Source organism: Syzygium oleosum, unplaced genomic scaffold, assembly GCF_021117445.2.
Source record: "Syzygium oleosum isolate NSW1041296 unplaced genomic scaffold, Sole_v2.1 Sole_v2.31, whole genome shotgun sequence".
NCBI lineage: Eukaryota > Viridiplantae > Streptophyta > Magnoliopsida > Myrtales > Myrtaceae > Syzygium > Syzygium oleosum.
The window spans coordinates 2,192,504-2,216,286 of NW_026607515.1; the positions used below are offsets into that span (position 1 = coordinate 2,192,504).

General features: G+C 41.0%; 2 protein-coding genes across 3 annotated transcripts; one reads left to right on the forward strand and one right to left on the reverse strand.

Moving 5' to 3' along the window:
* Nucleotides 1–12,764: 12,764 nt before the first annotated feature.
* On the forward strand, nucleotides 12,765–15,704 carry LOC115683198 (F-box protein PP2-A14-like). Its single transcript, XM_030607650.2, has 3 exons — nucleotides 12,765–13,271; nucleotides 13,496–13,614; nucleotides 14,877–15,704. The coding sequence occupies exons 1-3, from the start codon at nucleotides 12,951–12,953 to the stop codon at nucleotides 15,274–15,276; spliced, it is 840 nt and encodes a 279-aa protein (XP_030463510.1). The 5' UTR covers nucleotides 12,765–12,950; the 3' UTR covers nucleotides 15,277–15,704.
* A 153-nt stretch (nucleotides 15,705–15,857) lies between these two features.
* On the reverse strand, nucleotides 15,858–21,847 carry LOC115683195 (probable transcriptional regulator SLK2). 2 transcript variants are annotated; one of them, XM_056304227.1, is made up of 11 exons: nucleotides 21,678–21,847; nucleotides 20,917–20,942; nucleotides 19,810–20,810; nucleotides 19,582–19,713; nucleotides 19,386–19,434; nucleotides 18,497–18,711; nucleotides 18,342–18,410; nucleotides 17,978–18,078; nucleotides 17,313–17,406; nucleotides 17,167–17,236; nucleotides 15,858–17,009 (listed from the first exon to the last, which is right to left on the reverse strand). In XM_056304227.1, exons 3-11 carry the CDS (start codon nucleotides 20,740–20,742, stop codon nucleotides 16,132–16,134), a joined length of 2,541 nt encoding a protein of 846 aa, XP_056160202.1. In that variant the 5' UTR covers nucleotides 20,743–20,810; nucleotides 20,917–20,942; nucleotides 21,678–21,847; the 3' UTR covers nucleotides 15,858–16,131. The 2 variants fall into 2 exon arrangements, with proteins under 2 accessions (XP_056160202.1, XP_056160203.1); XM_056304228.1 differs by lacking the exon at nucleotides 20,917–20,942.
* Between the last annotated feature and the right edge of the window lie 1,936 nt (nucleotides 21,848–23,783).

The window sequence follows — 23,783 nt, forward strand, 5'->3', positions numbered from 1 at the left end:
AATGAAAGAATGGGGTAGATTTTGTAGAGATAATGGCAAAAAGCCAAAAAGATTTCCAAGAGATGTTCCAACTCGTTGGAATTCTACTTTCCACTTGCTTAGTGAATCTTTAGCATATAAAGATTTATTATGTGCATTCATTTCTAATAATATACCTGAGATTAATTTATACCCACAAGAGTGGCATATTTGCCAAAAAATTTTAGATCTTTTAAAGGTTTTTAATGATGCAACTTATACTTTGTCTGGTGTTTATTATCCTACTACACATTTATTTTTAGTAGAGTGTACTAATATTGTCGGAACTTTTGATGAATATGAAAATGATGTTGAATTACAACCTACTGTAGTTGCAATGAAAATGAAATGGTTTCATTATTATAGTGAAATTCCCATGATTTATTTAGTTGCTTGTGTTTTTGATCTGCGTTGCAAATTGGATGGCTTAAATGATTTTTTGCGTGCGTATTATCAATGTTTACATTATGATGTGACAAATGTTACAACCATAGTACGTGAGGTTAAAAACGTAGTAATAGAATTATATAATGAATTTTATACTAAATATAATTTAGGTGATATTAGATCTTCTCAATCTACGGAGATACAAAATGACAGTACAGGTAAAATTAGTAGAGGGTACCAACTTTTATTACATAGACAAAAAAACAAAAGGGAGTAATAGGAAATATTTCTGAATTAGAGAGTTATCTAACCATTTTATTTGAGTTTCTGAAGCTCGAAGGTGGTACAGATTTTTTATTTTGGATTGGTGGAAGAGGCACGCAAGCCAATACCCAATCCTTTCTCTTATTGCAAAACAGATTTTTTCAACCCCTTGTTCTACGATTGCGGTCGAACAAGCATTCGGTGCCGGAGGTAATATTTTGAACGAACATCGTTCAAGATTATATCCGAATCAGTGGAGATGCAAGCTTGTGTTGCTGATTGGACGAAGGCTCAATACCGGCAACAAGAGATAGATCGGAATAATGAATCCGAATTCTTTAACGACGGAGATACTACCGCTACCACTATCGGTACTGGAACGGGTAGTGACGATTGAGGGTAAAAGAACTATTGGAGTTGGCAAATATTTCGGGAACTCTTGTTTCTCATACCGGGTACGCCCACGTGAGCTTAGGGAAACCGAAATATAATCCGACGATATGTGACCTCCGGTCCCCTGCGCACGGAATGCTTAGGTTTTGGGATAATTTTAGGGTATATATATTGTACTCCTTTTTTTTAAGATCGTTGTAACGAATTGTAATGTGCTTAATGATAATTTATTAAGTTGAAGCCCTCTCTTTCTCTCTTGTCTTTTTGTCCCCAAATTTGAGTACAATTTACATTTTAATCACAATTTATATTGAATAATGTTCTATCACAAGAATAGTATTTTTTAAATTTTTTTTATTTTCATTTCTGTTTTTTCCTTTTCTGTTTTTCTTTTTTTTCTTTTCCTTTTCCTTTTCTGTTTTTCCTTTTTCTCTTTTGTCTTTTTTCCTTGTTTCTGTTTTTTAAAATTATAATTTATATTTTAATTTTTTTTTCTTCCGCCGGGGCCGGCGCGGAGGTCGCCGGCGTCGGGTGAGGGGGCCCTCGCCGGCGTCGGGCGAGGGCGGCCTCGCCCGGGCCGGGCGAGGCCGGCCTCGCCGGACGCCGGCGAGGCGAGGCTCGGCCTCGCACGCAACCGGGCGAGGCTCGACCTCGCCGGCGTCGGGCGAGGCCGGCCCTCGCCGGGCCGGGCGAGGCCGGCCTCGCCCGACGCCGGCAAGGCTCGGCCTCGCCCGCAACCGGGCGAGGCTCGACCTCGCCGGGCGTCGGGCGAGGCCGGCCGGCCTCGCCCGGCCCAGCGAGGGCCGGCCTCGCCCGACGCCGGCGAGGGCCGCCTCGCCTAGAGGGCCGGCGACCTCCGCGCCGGCCCCGGCTATGGCCGGCCGCGGAGGAAGAAAAAAAAAGAAAAGGAAAAGGAAAAGAAAAAAAAACAGAAAAAATAGGAACCGGCCCGGAACCGGACCTGAACCGTACGGTTCCGACCCGGAAATCGGAACCGCCAGAGGCGGTTACGGTTCCGGTTCACGCTTGGCCACGAACCGGAACCGCCGGTTCCGAACCGGAACCGGTCGGTTCCGAACCGTGGCCACCTCTAGCGTGAATGAGGTATTGGTAGGCTTGAATTGAGTGTCGTGTCGTGGGTTTAGAGAGGCCAATTTATTTTCTTCTCTTTTTTTTCTTTTTTTTTCGAATATTTCTATTTTATAATTTTGCTAAAAGAAATGGATGCTTGGATGATTGATGAAAATTCGGGTGTCAACAGCAGTTTATTCCGATTCAGAACTATCTTCGTCGTTCCAAGAAGAAATGAGGCGAGATGTGTCTGAGAGACTTTGTTTGAGCTGGAGTAGAGCATCCCTTTCTTTTTCAAAGCAAATAGAGGATGAGCTTTTGTTTGTACACAAGCATACACATGTATTGTCTAAAAATAACAACATACTTACTAGTACCAGGACTTTCAGACTATCATGTCCTGCCATGAATGATGATAAAATTGATGATAAAAGCTACATGGCATGCAAAAGTCACTCAATTAGACTTCAAGTTTTTGGCTTGGGTGCATTTGTTTAAACTTTGAGAAGGCGGCTTCGAATGGGTTCTTAAGAGTAGACACGGGGCATTTATAGAGAGCAAAGGAAGGAGTGATAATGAATGTAATGAACTAATGTTCTAGATCATGGATGTACCACAAATATCATGTGTTTATAATTTCATTTAGATAAAATTTCATATGAGTATCAAAAGTAGGACTATTTTCTCAAAAGAGCTATAAGAGTAAACCTTGGCTCAAATAAGGTCATGAAATGACCAACCTAGTCTCAAATAAGGCCTCTGGCTACGCAACCAGCCAAATTGCCGCCAACTGATGAGCCCGTGCATCTCTTTCATGCACCTTACATGAGATACGGGAGCTCGCTAGCCGGTGAGATTTGGTCGATCGGTGAGCTTGGCCGATAGGATTTGGCACGACAAATTGAGGTACCTTAAGTGCTTCATTGAATCGAGGAATTCGGATATTCTTCCATGTTTGAAATATATCCACTTAAGTCCAAGTAGTTCAAGCATCTCAAATTGAGTAAAGAAGAGTTCAACTTACTAGCCGTGGAGAGCTTCGCTTCTATAACAACGGTACTATTCATGTCTCTTCCAAGTTGGGGTAAGAATTGGAGCTTGATGACATGACCATACACTCTATCACAAGTGACTCCTTTTCATCTGCACTAATCTTCGCATTTCCAAGAAAAAAGCAAGCGATATAAGTTGAAGAAGCTTTTTCTAAGTTGGAGTAGAGCCTTTTTACCTTGCTCTATACAAATGGATGTTGAATTTCTACATAAGAATGTATATGAATTATCTAAAATAAGTAATTGATTTGCTAGCATGATGGGAATAATATCACCTCATAAGCAATGAGAGAGAACAAATGGATGCTTTAGAGAGAGTAGGTTTGAGGGCTCTCTAATTAAATATCATAGTCAAGTGATGTAGAGTATTTCAACACCCCTCTAACGTGCAAGCCGAATTAGGAATAACACATGGAATTTGACAAATTGGGTGGATACACAAACGAAATTAACTAGGGCAATAAGTAAAGGGGACCACGTGTACATAAATAGCTTATCACGTCCATTTGTTCTATCGGAGAGAGAGAAATCAAGCGATGTGAGGTATTTCAACATGTTCATTTGTTCAGTCAAAGAGAGAGATGGAAATAGGGACATAAGCACTACCGCTCATGATCGCGACGCACATACTGGGAACAACATGTGCAGCAATAGTCCTTTAGGGCTTTGCTGAATTCACTGGTTCGAATGTTGAGGGCCTGCTATACTTCCGTCATATGAAGTCCATGGGAGGTGACTCGACGTTTGGCTTGAGCGAGTTTGCTTTGAGTATCGCTTCGTCATCAACGAGGCGAGACTTGATATGACTCGAGGCCCTAAATATCTTCAATTCTTCTTCCAATGCAGCAAGTTGCGTCATGAATCGATCTTTAACGACTTTTTGGCAATCAAGTCTTGAGGTGTAGTCCTGGGCTTCTTTTAGGGCTTTGCTGAATTCATTAGTTCGAATGGTGAGGGCATGCCATACTTCTTCCTTTATATGAAGTCCCTAGGAGGTGACTAGACACTTGGCTTCAGCGAGTTGGCTTCCAAGGTGGCTTAGCTTGGGAGGCCTCCAACAAAAACCCTTAAGAGTAAACAAATGGCATTTATGGGGAGCAACAGGAGTGATAGTGAACAAAATCAATTTTTATTCGATATCATCAATATACCATGTATATCAGGTGTTCATAATTTCTTTTAAGTGAAGTTTCATATAAGGGTTTGAAGTACGACCGTTTTCCTAAAGAAGTCCACGAGTGGACCTTGTCTTAAATTATGCCTTAAAGTAGCCAACCTAGTCTTAAATAAGGTTCTTAACTCGCCGGCCGACCAAATCTTCGCTAGCCGGCGAGCTCGTGCATTTGACATGCACCTCATGTGCATCTTATGTGACATGCACGGGCTCACCGGCTAGTGAGATTTGGCACGACGAATTGAGGTACCTTAATTCCTTCATTAAACTAAGGAATTCAAGTATTCTTCAATGTTTGATCTACATCAATCTTCCACTTTCAAAAAAGAAAGCAAGCGATATGGGTTTGAGAGGTTTTATCTAAGCCGGAGTAGAGCCTTTTTATGTTGCTCTATACAAATGGATGTTGAATTTCTACATAATAATGTATATGAATTATCTAAAATAAGTAATTGATTTGCTAGCGTGATAGGAATAATATCACCTCATAAGCAATGAGAGAGAGAACAAATGGATGCTTTAGAGAAAGTGGGTTTGAGGGTTCTCTAATTAAATCTCATAGTCAAGTGATGTAGAATATTTCAACACCCCTTTAATATGCAAGCCTAATTAGGAATAACACATGGAATTTGACAAATGGGGGTGGATACACAAGCGAAATTAACTAGGGCAATAAGTAGAGGGGACCACGTGTACATAAAGAGCTTATAGATCTTATAGTCAAGCGATGTGAGGTATTTCAACATGAAGCATGACAACACGTCCATTTGTTCTGTTGGAGAGAGAGAAGTCAAGCAATGTGAGGTATTTCAACATATTCATTTGCTCGATCAAAGAGAGAGATGGAAATAGGGACATAAGCACTACTGCTCATGATCGCGACGCACATACTGGGAATAACATGTGCAGCAATAGTCCTTTAGGGTTTTGCTAAATTCACTGGTTCAAATGTTGAGGGGCCGCCATACTTTCATCATATGAAGTCTATTGGAGATGACTCGACGTTTGGCTTAAGCGAGTTGTGCTTCAAGTATCACTTCATCATCGAGCCTTGGTATGACTTGAGGCCCTAAATGCCTTCAATTCTTCTTCCAATGCAGCAAGTTGCGTCATGAATCGAGCTTTAATGACTTTTTGGCAATCAAATCCTGAGGTGTAGTCTTGGGCTTCTTTTAGGGCTTTGATGAATACATTGGTTCGAACGGTGAGGGCACGCGATACTTGTTCCTTCATATGAAGTTCATGGGAGGTGACTAGACGCTTGGCTTTAGCGAGTTGGCTTCAGAGATGGCTTAGCTTGGGAGGCCTCCAACAAAAACTCTTAAGAGTAGACAAATGGTATTTATGGGGAGCAAAAGGATTGATAGTGAACAAAATAAATTTTTATCCCGTTTCGTCGATGTACCATGTATATCAGGTGTTCATAATTTCTTTTAAGTGAAATTTCATATAAGGATTTGAATTATGACCGTTTTTTTCTAAAAAGTCCACGAGAGTGGACCTTGTCTTAAATTATGCCTTAAAGCAGCCAACTTAGTCTTAAATAAGGTTCTTCACTCGCCGGCTGACTAAATCTTTGCTAACCGGCGAGCTTGTGCATTTGACGTGCACCTCATGTGCATATTTTGTGCATCTTATGTGACATGCACAGGCTCACCGGCTAGGGAGATTTGGCACGACGAATAGAGGTACCTTAATTCCTTCATTAAACTTAGGAATTCAAGTATTCTTCCATGTCTGATCTACATCAATCTCCCACTTTCAAAAAAGAAAGCAAGCGATATGGGTTTGAGAGGTTTTATCTAAGCTAGAGCAGAGCCTTTCTTTCTTAATCTATGCGAATGGATGTTGAATTTCTACGTAAGCATGCACATGAATTATCTAAATAAGCAAGTTACTAGTTCCAATCTAAATAGCACCAACACGTGACACGTGACACGCGACACGCGACCCGACCCGACACGACACGACACGCAACACGTTATTTCTCAAAAAATAGAGAATTCCGACACGTTGTATATTAAATATATATTTTTATATATACATGATAAATTATCATTTTTAAATTAGATTCAAATAAGTAAATAAATAATAATAAAAAGCCGAAAATGAATTTACCCTAAAAAATTTATACACATAAGTTTTCAAAAAATAATTATATATAAATAAATATATTAATTAAGAAACTAAAAGTAAATAATCAAATTTGCAAAAAAAAGAAAGTACAAGATCAAAAATAAAAAAAAAGCAGCCCATTGTTGGAAGCCCAGCCCACTTTCACTTTGTCAAAACCCTAATAATATCTTCTTCTCTATCCCTCAGCCTCCTCCTCTCTGCAGCTTCCGCCTCCGCACGACCCTCCGCCTCCTCCGCACGACCCGCTTCCTCCTCTGCACGACCCGCAGGCTCCTCCCACCTCTTCCTTCTCCTCTGTCGCCAGCGAAGCGCGAGGCAAAGGAGATGATGGCGTAAAGGGCGTCGTCCTCGGCGCTGGAGAAGCGGGAGGCGAAGGATATGACGGCATGGAGGACGTCGTCCTCGGTGCCAGAGATCTGCACCTTCTTCCTCATCTCTCTCGGCTGCACCTTTTTCCTCGTCTCTCTCGATGACGAAGGGACACGCGTGTCGCCGGCGTGCCTGGCGCGTTGACCACGTGTCGGATCTTCGACACGCGTTTACCGCATGTCCAAGCGTGTCGGCCGCGTGTCGGACACGCGATACGTGTTCGACATCGACTCGGATGCCTCCCCAGCATATCGGTGCTTCCTAGGTTCCAATTAAACCCCATAGTCAAGCGACGAAGGATATTTCAACACAGCTATTCATGTGCAAGCCGGATTATGAATGACACATAGAATTTAATGAACAAGGTGGCACAAGAAATAAACTAGGGGAATAAGTGAACAGAGACTATTTGTATATAAAGAACATATAAACTCTAAAATCAAGCGATGTGGAATATTTCAACATGGAGAATGACAACATGTCCATTTACTAGGAGTGGCGAGTTCGTGCGTCTTGCGTGCATCTTTTGTGCATTTTATGTCAGATAAGTGGGCTCGTTGATCGGTGAGCTTGATAGGTGTGATTTGGCACGACAAAATGAGGTACTTTACTTGCTTCATTGAACCGAGGAATTCGGGTATTCTTCCATTCTTGAGATTGATCCCACTTAAGTACAAGTAGTTCGAGCATCTCAAATTGAACAAAGAAGAGTTCGACTTACCATCAATGGAGTGCTTTGCTCCTACAACAGTAGTACTATTAGTGTCTCTTAGAGGTTGGGGTGAGAATTGGAACTCAATGACATGACCATACAATCTATTACAAGTGCCTCCTAGCCATCTACATTAATCTTCGTCTTTCCTAGAAGAAAGCAAGCGATATAGGTCAAAGAAATTTTGTCTAAACTAGAGCGGAGTATCTCTATCTTGCTCTATACAAATGGTTATTGAATATTTTAACACCCCTCTCACGTGTAAGCCAACATGTGGAATTAGACGAATGGGGTAAATGCACACGCCAAATTAATTAGGGCAATAGGTAGAGGGGACCGCGAGTACATAAAGATTATATATATCCCATAGTTAAGCGATGTGGAATATTTTAACATAGAGCATGACAATATGTCCATTTGCTCGCTCGCACTTTACTCCGGTCCATTGGCAACAATCTTCGTCGTTCTAGGAAGAAAGGAGGTGAGATGTGTCCGAGAGACTTTGTCTGAGCCGGAGCAAAGCGTCCCTTTCTTCTTTGAAGCAAATGGAGGATGAGTTTCTGTTTCTGCACAATCATACACATGCATTATCTAAAATTAACAACAAACTTACTAGTACAGACACTTTCACACTATCATGTCCCGCCATGAATGATGATGTAATTGAAAATAAAAGCTATATTATATGCGAAAGCCACTCGATTAGACTTCAGGTTTTTTGCTCGGGTGCAATCGTTTAAACTTTGGGTAGTTTGTAGTGGGCTCTAAAGAGGAGACAAAGGGCCGGAGCAAAGGAAGGAGTGATGGTGAATGTAACCAATTATTGTTCTATATCGTCAATTTTCGCATGCATATCAGGAGTTCATAATTTCGTGACCATGCAGATTCCTTAAACCCGGTCGACATATCACCTTTCAAGAAAAAAGAATAATTCGAACAACCATCGATTCATTTGGACAGCATATCAGCTTCCCCCACCCGTCTCATACATAGGAATGTGAAATTAATACGAAATTTTGAGGGTAATGACTATAAGAAACAATCGAATAAGAACTAGTGAAGTCGGGCCATCAAATTGACTCTTGATTTGGAGTTACATTGGATGTGGGCGAAATCTGGCACTGTCATCCATTAAGGCATTAATCCTATGGTTTTTCAGTAGACCAATCACTGTACTTTCAACTCACTGGGCTCAGCCCAGGGAGATGACGTTCTTATCTTAGCAACTTCAAGACTAATTACAAACAAAAGATAAAGAAAACAAAGTCTTGAATTTGTAGCCCATTATGTTATAGATGATGGAACCAGCCATTGCTCGATGGCCCTATTATGGCTTTTGTATCCCTCCAATTGATAACCTAATTGTAATTAGGGACACCCAAAAAAGTTTAAATTGAAAATTCTTTTTTATTTTTTGCCCAAACAGAATACCAAATCGGATCAAACTCTCTCAAATCAAGACTGGGTAGTACATGCTATCCCTGGTCGAATTGAAATGATGGGATCTGAACGTCAATGAGTAAAAATCGGGTTAAAGTATGTAAAGGTTCGACGTTATTGAGTTTTGACGATTCGATGAATGAATGGAAAAAGTCGACGATATGATTTGCTTATTAATATTTTGCACGCGGGTTTGCACGCTTTTTCTAAGCATGTAAAGGTTTGTCATTACTGACCGGGTCGCTAAAGCCTAAAGAGAAAAGACCGAGAATCAAATCGGGCCTTATACCCTCTGCAAGCCCAATTAGGGTTTTGTTATGTTATGATGCAAAGCTCCATGTACACCTCACGTGTTTTATGATCTCTGACTAAATGCACCTTTTTTAACTGACCAAAAATCAAAATAAAGGTCGTTCGACTGCAAAATTTGTTCTTTTCCTAATGTTTATGTAATTCCGCGTGATCTGAATGGATTTTGGCAATAATTGGTCCTAGTCATCTGATTATTTTCTGCATTAATTTTCCTTGACTTTCCCCATATTTTATAGCCCATTCTTCTTAAAGAATTGCCGTGAAATTGGAACGTGAAAGTTGACCAATCAAAGAAGAAATCGCACAGCAATTTGAGTGGACAGAACTCGGGATCATATAAGTCGGTAGGTAATGTAGAGAACCTACTATATTTGATTTCTCTTCATAATATCACTAGGGTACCCCACGTTTGATGCATGTTTTTCTTTTTTTAACGTTTTATTTTGATCAAGAGAAAGTGTACATAAGTCAAGCGGGCAAAACTTATACATGTAATGATTTTTATCTCGATAATCTTAATGTACAAAGTTAACAATAACACTGTTTACCCATGTCTAGAAAGCAATTTTGTAAAAAAAAAAATGTTGTTTTTCATTGTTCGAGTAGCGTTTAAATTGTTGTTCACGAAACCCATATAGAGATGGAGCTAAACTGGCAAAATGACTCGTAATTAATCATATCATTGCATTGTGTTGGTAATATATAATGCCAAACTGTAAATGTTAATTGGAGTAATATTTATCAAAAAGTGCGCTACATGGTTGTAAAAATGATCAAATCTATGGCAAAGTTCTTGACGAAGCATCATAAAAGGTTGAACTTTGGTAAGATGAGAAATCAAACTATTATAAGATAGGTGTAATGTGACTTTCTTATTGTGCGAAAAAGGCAAAGAGTAATATGCACAATTAAAAATGAGAAAGATGTAGTTATAATTATAGTTAAAAATAAAAAGGAATATCACCAATTGCATACCTTCTAATTTTCAAGAAGACCACTTCAACAAAATGGATTCACCCTTCTCATTCCACTTAATTAGAAACATTTTGTTGCAATGTGCGTTGGAATAGAACTTTCGGTTGGGAATGGTAAGAGTATAAACACATTAATTTAAGAGGATTATTGGAAAGTATTCAAAGCTTTTGAAATCTTGATCAAGAGGCAAGATAACTTTTATACCATTCGAGTTCATGTAATATATAAAATTTTCTTTTCATAAATAGCAAGATATTTGATAGTTCATTATAATTAAGAATGTAATAAGTAAAGTGTGAATTAGAAATAGAAAAATCAAAACAATAAAATAAAAATTCTCAACAGGCCTTACCACTTCATCACTATCTAAATTTATTTTACTTAATATATTTTTCATATTTTCCAAAACAAGAAAGTAATTAATTAAGGTGACAGGAAGCAAAGTGTGGAACTGAGAAAAAGATTTTAAAAAAATCATTGCAAATTTCTCAAGAAACCACATCACCAGTTTACTATCCACAACTTTTCCATCAATATATGTATGGACATAATAAAATTTATTGTGCAGTACTCATTTACGAAATTGGATGGGGACAACGTTTTAATTAGAAATAGCTAATTTCTACCTCAGAAAGATGATTACACGAGACCTAAGCATGTCTTACACTTCAGCCGATGGCTTCTACAGAAGGTGAACTTGTCGAACGACTTTCTAGGTTTGACAGGTTAATCCGACGATTTAGCTGTCTTCCAAGTGCTACGGTCAATGACAAAGATGGTCGCCCATATAAAACTACAATTAAGCAACAAATAAAATAGTTTAATAATGTGTATATATATGTATAATTAAGGCCGTAGTTGGGGAGAAGTCGTAGGTCTTGTTCTCTGAATTCCTGGGGCGTGGTTAGGAATCAACGGGATTCACCTTTGAAAGTCGATGGGCTTGTCTAACTTCTATATGTATATTTTCTATATATGTATAGGGGGGGGAAGAACACATGTTCATACCGAGCATTATTGTACTATCGAAGAAACAACCTTAATACACAAAAGGAAATTGGCTAAGCAAGTGAAACCATGTGGGCAGATCACCATGATTGTTGTTCTAGATTGTTAGCAGATGGTGGCAAGGGGATTTAACATTAATTAAGAGGTGGGGGATCTTCATATGTTCCATTTCGCCCCATTTATTACCCTAAATCGTCTTTCTTAGACTAGATTTCTCCGTCCGCAGCTTTCGTTACCGTCCTAACTTTAGCTTGGATGGTTATTCAAAGGGAAAATTATCAAAAGAATCTTAAACTTATTGCAATTGTGTCAATTTAATCTTGAACCTTTATTTTTTTGGTCAATTGAGTTCTAAATCTTTTCACGTTTTGTCAGTTGAGTTCATCCGGCCAATTTTGATAGAAAATTGCTGATGTGGACGCTAACCGTCCTATGTGGCGCGACCGGTATATTTTAATCTCTTTTTTCTTTTTTCTTTTCTTTTCTTTTTTTTTTCCCAACTCCCAATCTAGCCGGCCATAGGCAACGCCCTCGCTTGGCCCCGGGCAAGGGCGTCCCGACCTACAGCTAGGAGTAAGGAAAAGTCCACGTTAGCATTTGCCATGACACGTGGGATAGCTAGCGTCCACGTCAGCGATTTCCGGTCAAAATTGGCCTGATGGATTGAATTGGCACAAATGCAAAAAGTTTATGATCTAATTGGTGAAAGAAAATGTTTACGACTGAATTAGCACAATTGCAATACATTTAGGATTTTTTGATAATTTTCCCGTTATTCAAATGAAAATGGTTAAGTTCCTTTTATATAGTCTCTTTCGTACCAGACAAATGAGACGATAATAAATCTTGTGAAGTTCTTATATATATATATATATATATATATATATATATATATATATATATATGTGCAATTTCATCTTGGTTTTCATGCACCTCATGTACATTTCGCTACCACTAACATAATAGGGTTGACACCAGCCACTTCTCTGTACACACTTAATAATCTGTTTAAATCAACTCTAGGACAAAATGAATCTGGCACAATAAACCCAACCGAATTTCAACTTAGAATCCTAGATCCACAAACAACACCTAATCTCCGAACATCACCAATCTCGTGGAGGTATATAAAATTCATTTGTAATTATATACAAGAAAAAAAATATGGACTAAGCTGATTCCGTGGATTATGTTATGGGCTGAACCAAGTCGTACGGTAGAAAATTGAGTATTGCGTAGGAACATACGATGTTTTAGGAAAAATCTAATGCGAGTCTCGCTCTTTCTTGATATGTGATTATTTTAGTATATTAAATTTAATTCAAGTTACTCGCAAGAAGGAAGGAACATATACTAAATGGATCTCTATTTCGCTCTTCCTTGTACTCTTTCTCTTTCTCTCTCTCTCTCTCTCTCTCTCTCTCTCTCTCTCTCTCTCTCTCTCTCTAAATGACCAAAGGCTCTTCTTCATTTGACAAAAAGACAATGGTGGAAATTCAACTCCCGCTTGCTTGGCCCTTCTTCAACTCTCACCTCCTCCAGCTCCTTCTCTACCTGTAGATTCTCACGATCTTTCTTCTTCACTCCTCTTGATTCTTTTTCCCAATCATCTCGCGAAGTGATCGCCTTCATTGTGCTTATGGGGTCTGCAATATCGGGCCTTGCTGATGAGGCCAAAGGGTGCTCAGTCTCACCTTCAGGGACCTGTCTTGGGGACTTGCCTGAGAGTTGCGTCACCTCCATTCTCAAGTTCTTGGATCCCCCGGAGATTTGCCGGTTCGCATGCTTGAACAGAGCTTTCAGAGATGCTTCATCGAGTGATGTTGTTTGGGAGTCGAAATTGCCTCCCAACTATCGTTTTCTGGTTGAGAGAGTTCTTGGTGAAGACCCACGATGCATGGGAAAGAAAGAGATCTTCTCGAGATTGTGTAGACCCAATTGCTTTGATGGTGGCACAAAGGTAGTGTTGGGTTGACCATTACCCAAACCAGTTCATGCCCACTATCATTTCTAATACATACACACTATTACATATGCCTGCAGGTATTATCTGTACATAAACCAATATGCAGAAAAACAAAGTAAATAAGAATTTAGAGCCCCCATGTTTTACTAAAAGTTAACCATAAGAGATGCTTGAGCTCACTGGCATGTGTGTCGTGTTTTAAATCATCTCACTTGCAGGAAGCTTTGTTGGATAAGATTGCTGGAAGTATATGTGTGGCGGTTTCGTCAAAGGCGCTGAAGATAACTGGGATTGATGACCGGAGATACTGGAACCATATTCCTAGCGAAGAATCCAGGTAAAGAGCTTCAAATGCAGCTGTCTTATTTCACTGAGTTGGAGGGTTTGGCTGCTGTGATTGTTTTGAAATGAAAAATAGCAAAAGAAAAAGAAATCACTTCAACCGAGAGCCATTATGTCGTCGATTCGATATTTTCCCCTTTCTATTCAACGAAATATTGGAGATGACATTGGTGTTTAAATTAGAACTGCATTTAGTCTTTTAAGATGCCATAGATCTCAAAAGGCCAACTTTGTTGGTTCCTATCATCGATGAAGCTCGTGAAGCACAATATTAAGCTCTTGCTAGATAATCACTTTGAGTTAGAAATCCACCAAGTGAGAATTAGTCCTTTCATACAGTCAAATTATTCAGCATATGATAAACTTTATTCGCAGAGGCAATAACTGGAGAAAGTTTTATCTTGCGCACAAGAATAAAAGATGATAGCTAGGCAAGTAAGAAGACTACACCAAGCTTGGGATATTTTATATTTCTTTAATAGTCATGATGATGAATAACGTGCCTTGTGATCAAAGTTTGCTATCTTCCTCCAAAATTTTGTTCAATTCTCGTGGTTTGACTGGACAAACGTAAGAGCTTAGTTCACCTTTCTAAGGAAGGAACAAGTTCCTTTCATTATTCTTTCAATTTGCTCAGCAAGAGGAATTATTGGACCCAAAACTGTGGATCGAACTCACAAGCAAACAAAATTCCATTTCCAAATGTCCGGAATTCTCTAGCATCACTGGCAGTTGTTTGTTTTCCTTTTCGTACTCTAACTCGACCATACGTTTTTTTTTTTTTTTACCATAGGTTGAGTATAATGAAGATTAATCTATAAAATTATCTGAGACAAAAAAGAAGAACTGAATATAAGAATGTTTCAGAGACATTTTTTATACTTCAGTGAAATTTGAGGGACAAGATTTATTCATCTAAATCTTCTTTAATTAACCCGATCGGAGATGCCGGGTTCGACTCCTTTTTTGATGGCTTGACCCCCTTCCGGAGAAGTAGGGCCAACTTCTTCTGATGTATAAGGGGTCAACCCTCTCGAAAAAGAGGTCAACCAGCACCCATCTGATTAAAAAGTAAGAGATGTCCGTTGAATTTCAGCAGGGAGAAAGAAGAGTCTGAACCAAAAAAACAATGACGGGATCCTATACCCTCAATTTAAGAACGTTTTCTCACGGGGAAATTGCAAGGAAAGAACCATTCATTTCTTTTTGCGTGATGAAAGAGATTGAAAAATAATAGCCCTCTCCTTTTATCACTAGGTTCAGCACAGTGGCGTATCTTCAACAGATGTGGTGGGTTGAAGTTGTGGGGGAGTTTGAGTTCCAGCTCTCGCCAGGCACATATAGCTTATATTTCAGGCTCCAACTGGGCAAAACCGCAAGGCGATTCTGTCGGCGGACATGCGACCTCAATCAGGTTCACGGCTGGGACATCAAACCTGTCCGATTTCAGCTGTCAACATCGAACGGTCAGAGCACCGTGTCCGAACGTTATCTGGATAAACCAGGGGATTGGGTCCAGTACCGTGTGGGTGACTTTGTGGTCGAGAACCAGGACGCACCCATTAGGATCAAGTTTTCAATGGTCCAGATTGATTGTACGCACACGAAAGGTGGACTCTGTGTAGACTGTGTGCTGATATGCCCAGGCGAGGGTTGAAATGATTCCACAGCATGCTTAGGTTTCTATACCAGAGAAAGTAATAGCCGTAGATTTGATTGGCACTGGTCAATTTGCTTTCTTTCTGAACGAATATGCATCTGGCAACACTCCGATCATGTACACATTGTATTCAGAATGTTTCTGAGGTTTTTTATTCAGAGCAGTTCAGGCAGGGACATCATATAAGTGAGATACTATTTTTTGAGTATTGGAGATTGTGATTGTTATCTTCTTCCATTCCTGTTGCAACTAACATGATGGCAGTCAATCTATAAAACACAATTCTAGCACTACTTGCAGGTTAACTTCTTGAGATTTGTGTCTATCTTAATCAAATACACAGTTAGCATAGCGACCTTGCTGACGCTGCGCATGCAAATTTAGACCATGAGAACAAGTGGAAGAAAAAAGGAAAAAAAAAAAAAACAGATGACTGCCCGTCGACAAAACCGGAAGATGTTTAGTTAACATCTTGTCTCGACCAAATAGGTCACGAAAACCGGTGACAGTTATCATTATTGGCTGTCATAAGTTGAGGTGCCAAGAGCCAACCACACCCTAAAATTAGGGGAGAAAAGTTGGAACGAAAACAAAGCAGTTCTTTCTCAAGATTGTGTTCACTAGATTACACTTGCATCACTTGAAAACAAGAAACCCTTCTGAAAAGATTGCTAAATACCTACTGCAACAAGTTTGTCAAGTCACAGCAAATTCCACAATTAATAAAGTTAAATAAGAAGAGATGCCAAAAAAAAAAGAATTAAGATGAGGAGCACCTATTTCAATATCCTGTACAAAAGGGTACACACTTTGCCAATGGAGATTGCACCTTGTATCACGTTAGTCTCTCGCTTATGCCTTCCATCCAAAGCCCATCGTATCATCAAGATCGCTGTTGAAAAACCCGCCATCTGTGAACTCTTGGGCTATATCCTGAACCATATCATCTTGTAAATGGAGACCCTGAGGCAAATCAGGCCCTTTCTGGCTGAAACCATCATTGCCACCAGCCGCAGAGGCCTCACTGTTCGAAGCGGCTTTGAAGCTGTTGCTCCTACTAGGCGCCGGCCCTGCAGCACCACCTGACACATTAGATGCAGATGCTTGTGGTGCTGCATTATTACTCCCATATCCCATGCCATTTTTTGCCACATTTCCATTTGTATTCTGACCAGAACTGTTGTTAGACATCTCCTGGAACAGCTGCTGAATCATCTGTTGCTCCAAAGCTTGGTTGCCTTGGGACGACTGAGGATGGTTTGGGGAGAGTAAACTGTTGGTGCTCCCCGAGCGCTGCTGCAACTGCTGGGTTTGCTGCGGAGTGAGATGAGGGCTTGAATAGCTGCTGACAGGTAATTTCTGCATGGATCCAGATAAAACAGCAGGCCCTTGATACGTAGAAGGTGGGTTCTGGTTGGAATGGTTGCAAGAAGATGCCTCTTGTTGAAGGGAGTTGGAGCTTGTATTCATGGAGTTCTGCCGCATAAGCATGTTCTGGTAACTAGTCAGAGCTAAGGCAGCTTGCGCAGAACCGCTTAAGGCTCCGCGATTGACCATGTGCTGGTTATTACCCATGTGATTGTTAATACCAGGATGTAAGGCCATCAACTTATTGAGTGTATTGCGATCAGTTGGCAGACCCTGAACATTTGCTATCTGCTGCATCTCTTGCATTTTCTGCATCTGGAGTTTTGCAGCTGAGGCCTGTTGAGTGAAACTTTTCAAACCCTCTGCAACAATGCACAAAAAATGTTTACCATCAGATTGTTCAGAAAATGAGTAGTAGACTTGAGGGAAAAAGGAGAAGACACTTCAAAGAGTTATATTTGTCAACGCCACCGCAACACAAATACCCCCCAAAGAAAATGATGGAAATGCGTATATTACCAACAGGGCCAACTTTGCTCTCCCGACAGAAATCTATGAGATCCTTCATGCTGTTGACAACCTCAGAGATCTGCAGTTGGAGTGGAATCATTAAGAACAAAGAAATCCGAGCATCTACTGCAATCATACACCATGAGACAGCTTACCTGCAAACACCTCACATATCTTTTGGAAAATCCCAGGTCATTGAGTGACTGCAACTCCAGACTCTTGGCAAGCTGACGTCCAGCTGTCAGGACCCTAAAAGGAAAAGGAACAAGATCATTATCTGCCATCCATAAAGCTGCATGAACCAAAAAAGAAGCTTAAAACAATATACTAGATCTATGCATAGGCGAAAGAAGGGGATGAACCATCCATTCAGTATGTGCAATATAGCCCCAACTGGTGCCCTCTTCTAACAGGATCTTTCATTGAGAAAATAGTTAACAACAAAATTTGCATACTTACATGCTGCAGTGAGCAAGAGAAACACCATGCCAGCAGTCATATATTTATTAAGAACTCATTTTAATTAACCAGCGAACATGCAATGAAGCAGCGACACTGGTCATACAACCATAAAAACAGGTAAGAGGACACAGCCAACCCATCAAACTCTGGAGAACCTTTTTCACCCCCCTTACCATCACTTGACTGTGAGAAAGGAACATAGCTACTGAGACAACCATCTTAACATGTATATGTATCACCAAGCAAGAGAAATGTATCTCGGGTACTAGCCAGTAAGAGCCTTTGATGAAGGAATCCAAAAACAAAACAAAAGGTATGGAACAAGTTGCGAGAAAAGCCACCAAGTTGATGAACTTACATGTTACTGTTTGTTTGTAGATCCTGTTGGGACACCCCATCAGCTCCACTCTCAGCAATTGTGCTCTGACACTTTTGCGCAACCTGGACCAACTGGTTTACCTGCAGAAAATGTATAGTCGTGATCGAAGGTTATAAATGTCAGGAATGGAACACCAAGGAAACAAACAGATGGCAATTATTCAACGTCCAACCAGAGTCAGGTTGTAACATCATATACCAACAGTACAAAAAGCTCGGAACGTCATTAAGAGATCTATGAAAAGCTCAGTTAGTAAACAAGGTCTTTTGTTCTAATATTGCAGAATGCGAGGTGCTGACTCCTGTTAATGGCGTGTCATGATTGATGAAACCATGGTTGGTACCTGTGGGGCAACCAAGCGCCGAGGAAGAAGTTCTTCATGACGACGGGCACAGAATTCCCACGACAGTATCTGATCAACACCAAAATTTAGCAAAAACCTTCACAGGAATAGAGCATTTAGGACATTGTCTTTAAGAAAGTACATTGGTGAATAACCTTGAGATCATTAGCAAATGTGATACGAAGCTGACCCTCACGAACAACACGAAGTTGCTCGTACACACTCTCCTGAACAGCTTTTCCATACTCTAACACCATTATCCCTGAGGGAAACCTGACTTCTTTAGGCATGTCCAGAAAAAGAAGTTCATCAAGGACACCACTGCCAAATTTGATTTCATTAAGCCTAGGTAGTACTTCAAAAGTGGCCTCTGTCAAAACCACAAGAAGAGAAACTATTAATAACCAAATGACCCCAGTGAGGGGGATTGCTCCGAGTACTAAAAAATACAAGATGCATAGTGGAGAGCAATTCATCCCAAACAAGAAGCCACTCTGCGCGTTTGACCAATTCTTTTGGCGACTTAGGAGTTCATAAAAATGTTTAGATATATTCATGTACCAGGTCAATGAAAAAGGATGTCAAGTATTCTTCCAACAAAATTGAGCACATGTGCGGTAGTTAGCCTGAGTCAAGATTGAAGAAGAAAGCTCTCAATTAGATAACCAGATTTCCACTCCCATTGAATCGTGATTTAATTGAGTAATTGTACCAGCTCAGAACATATAACATGCTATACTACAAGATTTAGCAATTTTCTGAAGCACGTCAGGTTAAAGGGCTACAAAGTGATCCCTAGGCAAACAACATCTACCATCCAAATGGATAACTCCAAATCATACTTGCCAATAAGAGCCAATTCAGAGAACGTCAAAATATAGTGATATCCACAGCCACTATGGTTTTGAACTGATAAAGAAGTAGATTGAGATGTCCTCTTATCCAAATTTGCAATTAAAAAGACACAACTATCAAGATTCAATCACAGTAAAGAGAGAATTTCCAGGTACAAATCAGTAGACTTAATTAGTCCCTATCCCTTACCAAATCCCCTTCCAGACTTGGAACCACAAATGTCGCAGTGCCATGCATCCTGACAAAGAAAGGATACACAGAAAAAAAAGACGATCAGCCTACATAAAAATTGGTAGACCAAACTGATGATCAGTCCATCCAGAACACTTTGGAGCTTCTGTTCAATGCAAAGGTGGAGTAAACATAATGGCATAATAGAACCAACCATAGCGGCCTGAGGAAAAACACCAAGTGCATGTTGTCCAACATTGTCGTATAATGACAAGCACCACCTTTTCTTTGCTCGAGGTGAATAATATTCTGCCACAAACTTCCTCCAATAGGCAATAGCATTTACCTGTAAAAAGTAAAACAGAGATTGGCTCAAGAAACAATTCAACTGATAAAATCTAAAGAGTTCAGGAGAGGCATTCAGTCTAGACTTCCAACTCACCGGAGTCTGTTGTCGCTGATGATAAAGATATTGCATCAACCGACGAGCACATACACCGCTATCATAGGGGCGCTTAAAGGCATTGATTGATTGAATGCCCTGTTGCTGCAGCTGCTGCCTCAACTGAAGTTGCTGCTGCTGCTGCTGCTGTTGCTGCTGCAAATGGGCCCTCTGCATATGTGGCATTGATTGAAGAAATTGTTGCTGTTGTTGTCGTCTTTGCTGCAGCAGTAATGCTTGCAACTGAGGATTACGCCCTTGTAACTGCATGGCATCCTGTCTCTGCAACAGTTGCTGTAAGACATGCTGCTGGATTATGTCTTCTTGCTTAATGTCCACCCGTGGTTTCTTCTGCACCTGAGATAGGTTATTCGGGTCCTGCATGAAAGAGCCAGGCATTCTTGCACCCATGGGCAGCAACACTTGCCCAGTTTGTGATGCAGGTAATGACGTAGCAGTAGAAGCCCCTTGTTGCTGTTGTTGATTCTGTTGAACTGGGGGTGTCTGTTCTTGATGAGAGTTCTGCTGAGCTACAGAGGATGCATCCATAACTGATGAAGCCGACATACTGATGTTATTCGAAGAAAAAGACATTGGTGATGCTGGCAAACGCATATAAGAATCCGTATTGATACTTGCACTTCTCTGCAAATGTGGCCCTCCTGAGAGTGCAGAATTAGCATCCGTAACCAAAGAGCTCGCCCCAACACTTGGTCCTGAGTTTGCCACGCTATTCAAAACTACATTGTTCATGTCCCCTGAAACCGTTCCTAGACTAGGGCGCCCAGTTCCAGGTACCGAATTAGAGGAGTTACCGAATGAAGAGCTCAAGTGAGAATTAACTACAGTATGGGACTGTCCATCCCCCTGGTAATAGATTCCTGAACTCGAGGAAGACTGGGTCAAGCCTCCAGTTGCACGTGATGGGACCATAGGGGGTGCAGCCCCTTGGTGAACGGAGTCTAAGTAGCTATCCAGAGCCAGGCCTGATTATCTATCCTCTGTATCAAGATACATTCACTCAAACTTCCTCAATCCACCTGAATAACAGGCTTCAACCAGCAGATCACAAGCACAACATGGGATGCAAATGATGCAGAGACCAACCTGGAAAGCAAAAACTGCCGGCAGTTCTGTATTGAAAATGTCTCCAGTGAGTGAAAGGGGAGAATCGAATTTACAGAAGGTCATTACAAGACCAAAAAGTGTTTAGTGTTGCACAACATAACCAGTTTCCGGGTGCTCTATGCGAATATTCTAAGGGAACTAAACAGCAGCAGCAGCAGCAGCAGCAGCAAAGAGTCCGGCGAAAATAAAGCAAGAAACCTACTCGAGAACCATGGCTAATTAAGCAATTCGGAAACAAAACCCAAAGCACCTCATCAAACTCGGAGCACTCCCCCAACAAACGCTCGGACAGAAAACCTTCCCCACCCACGATCACGCCGACCAAACCCTAGTCACGAGCTGCTCAGCTCAGTCACAGCAACCACAACCCATGACCCAAAAGGCCCAAATTTCCAAACGAACTCAACACCCCTCCCCCACCCAAAAGCAATTGCACCCTAGCTACCCGCAAATTGAAACCAATTCGAATCGAGAAGAGGCAAAACAAAAAAAAAACAAAAAAAGAAGATTTTGCTGCCGACCCAGAAGAGATCGCCAGAGCGCAATGACAACAACCCAGAAACAAACCCGATCGAAAAACCACAAAACAGTAACCCGAATCGCGACCATCGGACGCTCAAACAATCCACCAACTGTGCACTGAAAACACTACCCCGTCACTGGAAATCACCCGCGCGACAAATCAAAACCACATCACAACAACAACAACAACAACAACAACAAGATACGCAGATACTGACCCAGAGATCGCGAAACGACGGTGGGGGAAGAAGACCTCCGACTTCGATCGACAAGGAAGAAAAGGAGGGGGAGAGTTTTCGCGCAATCTGGGAGGATTAGCTGCCCCAAGAATCGAAAGCGGAAGGCGAAGGAAGGAAGGAAGGAAAGGAAGGGGAAAAAAAAAATGGGAAAAGATTAAAAGAGCCGCATTTATATACGCCCAGCGGTGGGGGATTTGGAAAGGGAGGGGCGACCGGCCGCGACCCGCTCGCCCCACGGCGCCGCTCCACCGGCTGCAGCGGGTGGGTTGGGTTGGGGGGCGGCCGGCGGGACACGCGTCTCCCCGATCGGTCGGGCCGGGGAGGGCGCGGTCGGCGGCTGGGACCTCGCGGCGGCGGCGGCGGCGGGGGCGGCGACGGGGGAGACGTGTCGGGATCCGGTTGGTGCGATCCGGGGAGTCGCCTAATGTGGACCGCGAGGAGGGGTTGGGGGGTGGTGGGGGGGGGGGGGGGTTTGGCTTTTGGCTACCGGCGTAGCCGGTAGGCCTTCCGCGGGGCCGGGGGGGAGGGGCGGGAATCCCCTGCGGCCGCGCTCAGTTCCTCTAGTCGTGCAATTTTTCAGGCAGTAGTTTAATATTAAGGAAATTGACCCGTTTCCTTTCCTTTTTTTTTTTGCTTCTTTGGGTAGTCTCTTTTTTTTTCTTTTCTTTCTTTTGGTAGTTTCTTTTTTGGGTCGAAATTCTTTTGGTAGTCTTAAGTCGGTCAAAATTCGACAGCAAAAAAAAAATATGAATATTTTGTCCTCTTTTTCTTTTCTCTTGGCCTAAAAATATAGCCTTGCTGTTTTTACGGCGATGAAGTGGTACCTAAACCATACGAGAGTCGATATCCAAATTGCACGTTAAAATATATGAATTTGTTTTGAATTTATGCGAAAAGTCGAATTCGCTTTGCGCGGAACCTATACAAGCACAGCTCCCCGTTTTTAAGGGTCAATGAAATGCATCTTATCGTAAAATAAGTACTCATACACTTAATAGTTGAATTTACTCTGATCAGTGACAAAATTGTAGCCCCGGGAAAATTTCTTATGTGCATCGTTGATTACCCAGCATTAGAAAAGTTTAGGTACCGATTAAAGTGATGAAATAAAAATACGCTGTAATTTTATAAGATATTACCTTTCTGATGTGCTTAATAAGTACGTTAATAGTCAAAGTACTTTTGATTAAGAAAACGAGTAGCATTCAAGCACTCGTCAACACAACTCGAAAGGTGTAATTACAAATCAAACGAATTGCACATTTTTTTCATGGTAGCAGCGAGATTGCACATAAAAGTTGATAAAATTATCGTGTAATGTTCATCTTAGATCTAGGGTGGATTTCCTTGAAATTCGTTTTCCATATTTTCATATATTCGGTTACCAAGTATGGATAACCGACAAAAATCCATTCGCAACGAATGAAATTTCAAGCAACAAGAAGGCACCGATTTTTTATTTCTTTTTAATTTATCAGAGTTTTTCTTGCCGATTAGAAGGTTTTTCTCTTTCTCTTTTTCTTTTTTTGGTGTTTAGAGAAAAATATTGTACAGATTCGAGTTCTTAAATTTACGTAACGTGAAGCCAAATCGAGCGAGAAAAGATGTTAGTTAAAATGCCAAACCCTAGCTACTTTTTAGCTACGCAAATTTCACCATCCCTCATTTACCAAAGAAAATCAAATAATTATATATATTTGAAACCATTTCCAAACTCAAATTCGAGTTAATCACGAAATAAAGAGAAAACCAATGGCTTTTTCCTAAAAAATGGTATTCGTATTCGAGTCAAATGTTTTTTATATAAGAAGTAAGTTATTTTTTTGCGTAACGAACGCGTTATTAAAGGCGAATAAAATAAAGTGATGTGATGTGATTTATTTATTTATTTATATTTTAATTATTTTTTTTGGGGATAAATGGAGTTAATGGGAGGTGCAATGATTGCCTACAGAAGGGATGGGAGCGCAGGGCAGGGGGCATTGAATTGAATTGAGAAGGGAGACTTTCGATTGGCACGTGCGATCCGCACGTGCAAAGCGCCCCCCACGTGTGGCCGACTCGTTGCTGGCATGACAATCGGGC

Excerpts from the sequence above, each read along its gene's own strand:
- LOC115683198 (XM_030607650.2), top strand. The coding sequence starts at position 12,951 with ATGGGGTCTGCAATATCGGGCCTTGCTGATGAGGCCAAAGGGTGCTCA. Across the intron at positions 13,272-13,495 it reads GCTTTGATGGTGGCACAAAG|GAAGCTTTGTTGGATAAGAT; the intron begins GTAGTGTTGGGT and ends TCTCACTTGCAG. Across the intron at positions 13,615-14,876 it reads ATTCCTAGCGAAGAATCCAG|GTTCAGCACAGTGGCGTATC; the intron begins GTAAAGAGCTTC and ends TTTTATCACTAG.
- LOC115683195 (XM_056304228.1), bottom strand. The coding sequence starts at position 20,742 with ATGGTCCCATCACGTGCAACTGGAGGCTTGACCCAGTCTTCCTCGAGT. Across the intron at positions 18,411-18,496 it reads CATTTGCTAATGATCTCAAG|ATACTGTCGTGGGAATTCTG; the intron begins GTTATTCACCAA and ends GGTGTTGATCAG. Across the intron at positions 17,010-17,166 it reads GAGCAAAGTTGGCCCTGTTG|AGGGTTTGAAAAGTTTCACT; the intron begins GTAATATACGCA and ends GCATTGTTGCAG.